The sequence below is a fragment of the Notothenia coriiceps genome, unplaced genomic scaffold, assembly GCF_000735185.1.
Source record: "Notothenia coriiceps isolate Sejong01 unplaced genomic scaffold, NC01 NC01_scaffold00025001, whole genome shotgun sequence".
NCBI lineage: Eukaryota > Metazoa > Chordata > Actinopteri > Perciformes > Nototheniidae > Notothenia > Notothenia coriiceps.
Window position 1 is genome coordinate 1 of NW_011357702.1, and position 8,236 is coordinate 8,236.

Genomic DNA, 8,236 nt, shown 5'->3' on the forward strand with positions numbered 1-8,236 from the left:
CTTTGACACACAGGAAGCCAGTGTAAAGATTTCAGAACAGGAGTGATGTGATCCACTTTCTTAGTGTTAGTGAGGACTCGAGCAGCGGCGTTCTGAATCAGCTGCAGCTTTCTAATAGATGTTTTAGTGAGACCTGTAAAGACACCATTACAGTAGTCCAGTCTACTGAAGATAAAAGCATGGACAAGTTTTTCCAAATCCTGCTGTGACATTAGTCTTTTAATCCTAGATATGTTCTTTATGTGATAGTAGGCTGATTTAGTAACTGTTTTAATGTGACTGTTGAAACTCAGGTCAGAGTCCATGACTACACCTAGATTTCTGGCTTTATCAGTTGTTTTGAACATTGCAGGCTGAAGCTCAGCGCTTACTTTAATACGTTCTGCCTTGGCTCCAAAAACCATTACCTCAGTTTTATCTTTGTTTAATTGGAGAACGTTCTCACACATCCAGTCATTGATTTGTTCAATGCACTTACTCAGTGTTTGAATTGGAGCATAGTCTTGAGGGGAGAAAATGAGCAACTGTTGCAACAAAAGCAAGTGACAAACAATGCAAATAATGCATTACAATAAATGAAGTGAAAATTGATTCATTATGAGCAGGAAAAAGGACAACATGGCGTCAAGATACATTCAAATTGCACTGAGGAATATGGGCTTTGATCTCTTACATGAAACCACTGTTTTAACAGCAATTAAAAATATATCTGTATGTTGAAGGTCTTAATTAAACAGTGACATGCAGGAATGTATGTATATGACAATTCTTAGTTTTACCTTAAAATTAATAAATGAATGCCTTTAACATGAACATAATTATGTCAAGTAATGTCAAGTTTTAAAAGGACACAATCCAGAAGTTGTAAAAAAATCAGTATGACATTCTAAATTAACCCCAACGCGTCACAGCTAAGTACAATTCAAATGCCTGCTATGTTATCAAAAACATTTCTAAAAGAGAAAAATAGTGACGAGTCGCTAAGGATTTTCATTTCATAAATATGCTCATGCCGAAAACACATTGAATGCAAGTACAGGACTGAACATGGCTTGAGAAATTGAACTTATAGGGCCAGTGAAATATGTAAATGAAAGGTATACCTGAAGGAAACAACCAAAGTCAAATGTTGGATAAAGAAGTGTATAAGCCTACCTCAGGAGAAGAATCACAATCCCCAAACACTTCAGCAAAGTCTGAAGGGCTTTTCCTCAGAGTCTGGTCAGCAGGCAGTGTGTTGTCATTGTAAGATGACACAAACTTAAAGTCACTGGTTCTGGAACCTGTTGTCAGGTAGGCGTCATAATTGTAAGCGCTGCGTAAAGTTCCTGTTCCGTCAACATCTGCGTAATTAGGAGGGAGATAAGCGCTGGGGATTGCAACTGCTCCATCAAACAACAGTCTGGGCTTTCTCCTGCGACAAAACCTCACACCCAGGATGATGATGATGAAGGTGAGGAAAAATGTGGACACGGACACCAGCGCGATGATCAGATAAGAGGTCAGTTTGGAGTTCTTCTCATCATAAGAAATATCCTTCAGTTCTGGCACCTCAGCCAAGTTATCAGAGATAAGTAAATACATGGAGCAGGTGGCAGAGAGAGAGGGCTGTCCGTTATCTTTCACTGACACAATAAGGTTCTGTTTCATGCTGTCAGACTCAGAAATGTCCCGCTGTGTCCTGATCTCTCCGCTGTGGAGACCAATAGTGAAAAGTCCCGGATCAGTGGATTTGACTATATGATAGGACAGCCAGGCGTTCTGTCCGGAGTCCGCGTCCACCGCGATCACTTTGGACACCAGAGAGCCTCCGTGTGCAGCTTTGGGGACCAGCTCGGTCATGAAGGAGTTGCCCTCCGGGGCGGGGTACAGTATCTGAGGAGAGTTGTCATTCACATCCGATATGAACACACTGACGGTCACGTTGCTGCTGAGCGGAGGAGAACCGTTGTCTCTGGCCATCACGTGGACTTTAAAACTCCTGAACTGTTCATAATCAAACGACCTCACAGCGTGGATCACTCCCGTGTCTCCGTTAACAGACAGATAGGAGGACACCGGGGCACCGTTCACCTCACCGGGTAACAGAGAATAAATCACGGTACCGTTTTGTCTCCAGTCGGGGTCTCGAGCAGTAACGGAACATAAAGTGGAGCCAGGTTTGTTGTTTTCAGTCACATGTGCGCTGTAGGACTGCTCCTCAAACACAGGTGGGTTGTCGTTGATGTCGGCTACAGATAACTGAACAGTTTTAGAGGAGGACAGAGGGGGAGAGCCCTCGTCAGTGGCAGTGATTGTAATGTTGTAATCAGACACTAGTTCACGGTCCAGTTGTCCTGTGGTCACCAGAGAATAATAGTTTTTAATAGAAGGAACCAACTTAAAAGGGACGTTTTGCTGAATGGAGCAGCGGACCTGTCTGTTATTCTCAGAGTCTCTATCCTGGACGTTAATGATGCCCACCTCTGCACCAGGTGACACGTTCTCAGGTATGGGGTTAGTCAGGGATTTTAAACTGATAACAGGGGCGTTATCATTCATATCAGTAACATCAATTATAATTTTGGCGTAAGAGGTTAATCCTAAACCATCTTTAGCTTTCACGCTAATTTCGAAATAACTGATTTCTTCAAAGTCAACCACACCACTAACTTTAATTTCTCCCGTTTTGGGATCAATAGAAAATACATTTACATTTTCATCCGATATGTGGACAAAATTATATGTCACATCTCCATTCACTCCTTCATCTGCGTCAGTAGCACTAACTTTAATCACTATGGTATCTGGAGGAGAGTTTTCAGGCAGACTGGCTTTATAAACGGCCTGGCTAAACACTGGGGCGTTATCATTAGCATCCAGCACAGTGACGTGTATGACTACAGTACCTGATCTCTGAGGAGAGCCTCCATCTAAAGCTGTGAGGAGCAAACTCATTTCACTTTGCTTTTCTCGATCAAGTTTATTCTCTATCACGAGTTCAACCTTGTTACCGTCAACAGCGAGAATAAATATATTGTTTTTTTGCAAGCTGTATCTTTGAACAGCATTTTGACCTATATCTGCATCATGGGCCTCGTCGATGGCGAAACGGTAACCCTTTTCAGCTGACTCACTTATCTCCATTTCAATCAAATTATCATTGAATTGCGGCGAGTTGTCATTTACATCTTGAATATGAAGACTAACACGATGAAGCTCCAGGGGGTTTTCAAACACCAGATCTACTTTCACAACACACGAGGGTTTCTTGCCACAAAGGCTTTCTCTGTCCATTCTCTCCGATGTGACCAAATCTCCAGTACTCAGATTAATATCACAGTACGATTTACGAGTCCCCTCAGAATCAACACGGGCCTTTCGGGAAGATAAGGTCCTCAGATCAAGACCGAGATCTTTGGCTACATTCCCAATAATAGACTGGTGTTTGATCTCTTCTGGAATAGAATAACTCAGGTCTCCGTTAACGAGGTGCATCGCTACAATAAAGGAAGCAAAGCAGAAGATTGGCTGCAGCGCTGAAAATCCTTTGTCTCCCATCCTGACACAAAACCAGTTTTCGTCGTGTTAATGTCCAGCGTATTATCCAGATTTGAATTGAAAGTACTCCTAAAAAAAACCGTTATAATCAAACTATGGGTACTGCGGACCATACAAAATATCTTCCATGTGTTAACCGATCGTCTTGGAAAAATACAACCGATTTGCGTTCAGTAGTTGTGGGTGGGGTGGTGTGTGTCCATGTTCTGTAAGCCGACAGCGACACCACGAGACGCTTTATATCTTTACAATGTTAGGCTATGAAATAGTTTTCCAAAAGTCTAAAATCACGTGAAGGTAATTCACTCACATTCATACCACATGTGGTGTGACTTCAGTTGAAAACAAATTACTTTTCATTGGATATAATGCAGATAGAAAAATAGATCTCTGATTTAATATGGCACTTTCGCTGTCTTCCATCTATTGATGTCAAGACAATATACATGTAGTTCAAAAAGATTAATTTGCAGTATTATCAAAGATGAAATGTCCAGCACCATGGAGTGATGGGGATGATACCTCGAGCTGTTTTCTTATATAACGTGTTTCAATAAGATGTAAAAAAAAACCGCATTGCATCGGAGAGTTAAATTTGACTTCGGTAAAAGTGCATAACTATCTTCAAGAAAATGTTCCTAACATATTCAAAACGAACGTGCTCGTTTAGCAGAAACAATCCTTCTGTCACTGAATACAATATCATGACATTAAATAAACGCATCCTAATAACCCCTAACAAAAAGGCCTACATGCATGACACACTGCAACTTACCCTAATACAGTGTTATAAAACCAACATGAAACTGAAGGTGTTTAAAAGAAAAATACCAAACAAGGTCAGGTAAATACAAATCCAATCTATAATAACATAAATAGACATTTAGCGAAAAATATAAAAGTACTGTTAAAAATTGCTTCTATAAAAAGGTTGAAAATAATTTAGATTTTGTAAAAGATATACGTGATTCTAATGGAGGTTATCCTTAATAATTTAAATAAAATTGTACTGGACAAAAATATTATTAATAACAATTTAGATCATAATATTACTATCGTTCTTTTAGCCTATCACATGTGTAAGTGGATCCAAGGAAAAACACATCTACAACTTCAATGTGTGTATTCGTACTGTGCATTCATGCATGTTTATTTGTGTTTTACTATGTGAATTCAACAGAGGGAAACATTTAAATTCCCCTCGGGGATAATTAACGGGTCATCTTCTTATACAGTATCTTGAGTTGTGAAAATGCAAGAGGAGTGTTTCAACACCAAGGATAGATACCTCAAAACCAGTAAAGACCAATGTCACCATTAGACAAGATAACTGTATAAGGTAAACTTTGTATCATGGCAAAAGATTACAGTTTTTTTTCAGTTGCTAACACAGACAAATCTGACATAAAGCCTATTTATTTAAACTCACACTCAAAGAACAAAACCACAGCTCAAATCTCCAAAACTCTAAACACATTTTCAGCTCTGTACCCAATTTGCAATTCAACTTGGCACCCTTTGCAAAACACTACACACAGTTCTCTAAGTAAGGCACAGACATCTGACATATTCACTTGTTTGCCATTTTCAAAACACTGCCAATAAACATGCTACAAATGAACCAATCAACAAACACATGCCAAACGAACATAAACACGGAAATGCTTTGTTGTTGACTCATCAATCAGGATGTAAGCACTAGAAAAAGGCTTCATGTAAGACATTTATAAAAACAACAATGGATATATGGACAGCAGCAAGAGGAAGAGGTAGAGGGAGGATAAGAGTGAGGGAGGATAAGATAGAGAGAGGGAGGATGAGAGAGAGAGGGAGGATTTCAGTTGAAAAGTTATTTGCAGCATAACGGTTGGAGCTGTATGACCGTCAGGCCTACAGGTGATGCTTCTTCTGCAGGTTGATGTGGAGCTGTGGTCAGACCCAGTGATGTGGTAAAATGCTGCCTAAGTATTTTTCTCTCCTTTGTTTTTTCTTAAAACGTTTTTTGTATTTATTTTTCCTCAAAGTTTTCCTTTCACTTTACTGTATTTGACAGAGGACTCATATGTGTTTGTTTACACAAGTGACACGAGTGCTGCTACACCAAACTATTGGTTTCGCCGCGCCAGGTTGCAGCCACAACAGGAGAAGCGGAGAGGGGGGGGGAGGGACACGTTTGAAATCTCCGCTTGTAGGCGGTGAGCAATTTTGCACGGGCACGGTACCAACCAGCAGCACAGAGGGAGAAGACCTCCGGTCACACTCGGAAAAAAAACACGTCCCAGTTAGTACAAATTACACCATGCAACAAAAAATTAAAATTCCAAAACAGAGTCAGCAACCAACATTTTATAAATGCAAAAGCGGTGCAAACTAATCGGGGAATGAAGGAATTGTTCTGAACAATCTCATCAGATTGTAATGCAGTTAAAGTGGGTGGAGATGTCCCTTCTCCTTGTGTGCTGGCCTACAGCGACACCATCAGGCGCTTTTTACTCTTTGCATCTGCGAGTATTGTTCCCCATGTCTAAACCTTTATATACAGTCAATAGACTGTATATATAAAGGTTTGGGTTTAGACCATAGTCTAAACCCAAATAATCTTCCCTAACTTCAATATGAACTGTGTGATTAGTGTAATAATCTATATATATATATATCTTTCATTATAATTATTACCATTATGTCATAACATATATATTTATTTGTAATTATGATCACAATTATAATGAAACATTGGAAATGATGTCTGAAGGAGAAAATAATTATTTCAGTACCATGGAGAGAGTCAAAAGGAAGATCACATGGGAGGGCTTGTTGAACAAATTACAAGACTTATTCTTCTGAGTTACTATTTTTTTTTACCAAGTCACGTTTCCAAACAGTCATATAATGTATGGTTGCACATGGTATGTTAAAATTAATAATAAAGACAATATCCATATCTAGCACAACCATCTCCAACCCATCGTTGCCCAAAATGGGAAATGTGATTTATAGCCAAACAGTAAAAGCCACACTGACCATTGGGGCAGGTAGGATATAACAAACAAACAAAACAGAGACCTTAACAATTTCAGCACAATTGAAAGCGACACACATTGACAACCCTTTCTTCTGGCTTAATCCTCAAATATATTAAATAAATCAACATTTCCTTAATCTGATTCAAAAGTACATTGTTTTATCCATTAAAATGCATGGTATGTTAGTAGCAACTAATTTGGTCTAGAGCCATTAACCTAAAGCAGATATGAGGAGGAGGCTAAAGATGTCTGGTAAGCAAACGTCTTTATAACCAAATGCCCGCATGTTTCTTTGTATTTACAGACTTGTAGTATTCAGTACCAAACACTGCTATCTTCCCAGGAGCCTGAAAAGGCATTAAGGACATTTCTTTCACATATTCTTGGAGTTCCTCTCTAAGATGCAATGAGCACCGTGAGACAATTGGTTTGTTGGTTGGTTAAGTGTATGTCCTGTATGCAAATAAAACTAACTTGCCCCTTAATCTATCTGGTCTTGATCAACAAAAGGGCCCAACAGACATTTTGTTTTGGTTATAAGTATTTGTTAAAAAAAACTAGTTACCAAGTTACCATTGCATTACCAAGTAATAGAAACAATGGCCTCAATAATGACTGTATACCTTGTATATTGAATAGAATAGAATCGTTTAATGTCATTATACATGTACAATGAGATAATAAATGCTTCTCCCTTTCAAGGGTGCCATCAAAACAAAAAAAACATCACAACATAAGACAACAAATACACGCAGCATACATACTTAGGAATAAGGAATAAAGTGCAGTAATTATTTCCAGGAGTATAAAAATAAAATCTGTAATGTAAGAAATAATAATAGGTATTTATAATAATAATACTAATGCTATATATGTATATATGTACAGAATCACATTTATCGTACAGAGTCACATTTATGATGATTAAGAGGTATGATTTCAGGTGTTAAGAGCAATGATGGCTCTTGGGAAAAAACTGTCTTTGAGTCTGTTTGTTTTGGATTGTATACACCTGTAGTGCCTGCCGGAGGGCAGCAGGTTGAACAGGTGAAAGACGGGGTGTGAAATATCCTTAACAATGTCTTTGGCTCTACTGAGGCAGCGGGAGGTGTAAATGTCCATCAGGGAGGGGAGAGGGCAGCCGATGATCCTCTGTGCTGCTTTTACGATCTCTGGAGCCTCATCCTGTCAGCCTCAGTGCAGCTGGCGTACCACACTGTGATGCAGTATGTTAATAGGCTCTCGATGGTAGAGCGGTAGAAGGTCACCATTAGCTTAGTGGCCAAGTTGTTCTTCCTGAGCACCCTCAGGAAGTGCAGACGCTGCTGGGCCTTCTTGATGACAGCTGTGGTGTTGTCCTTCCAGGAAAGGTTGTTGGTGATGAGGACGCCGAGGAACTTGAAGGTGTGGACCTTCTCCACACACTCGCCGTTAATGTAGAGGGGAGCGAGGTTGGTAGTATTCCTCCTGAAGTCTACGATGATCTCTTTGGTTTTTGTGGGTTAAGTGCCAGGTTGTTCACTGAACACCACGCTGAGAGCTTCAGTACCTCCTCCTGTAGGCCGACTCGTCTCCTCCTCAGATAAGCCCCACCACAGTGGTGTCGTCAGCAAACTTGACGATAATGTTCTCTGGGTAGGCTGGACTGCAGTCGTGGGTGTAGAGAGAGTACA

General features: G+C 39.9%; 1 protein-coding gene across 1 annotated transcript; it reads right to left on the reverse strand.

Annotated features, from left to right (window-relative positions):
• Positions 1-1,155: 1,155 nt before the first annotated feature.
• LOC104955902 (protocadherin gamma-A11-like) lies at positions 1,156-3,670 on the reverse strand (the record flags this gene model as incomplete). Its single annotated transcript, XM_010783301.1, has 1 exon — positions 1,156-3,670. A coding segment is annotated over exon 1 (2,385 nt), but the record flags the coding sequence as incomplete, so codon positions are not given.
• Between the last annotated feature and the right edge of the window lie 4,566 nt (positions 3,671-8,236).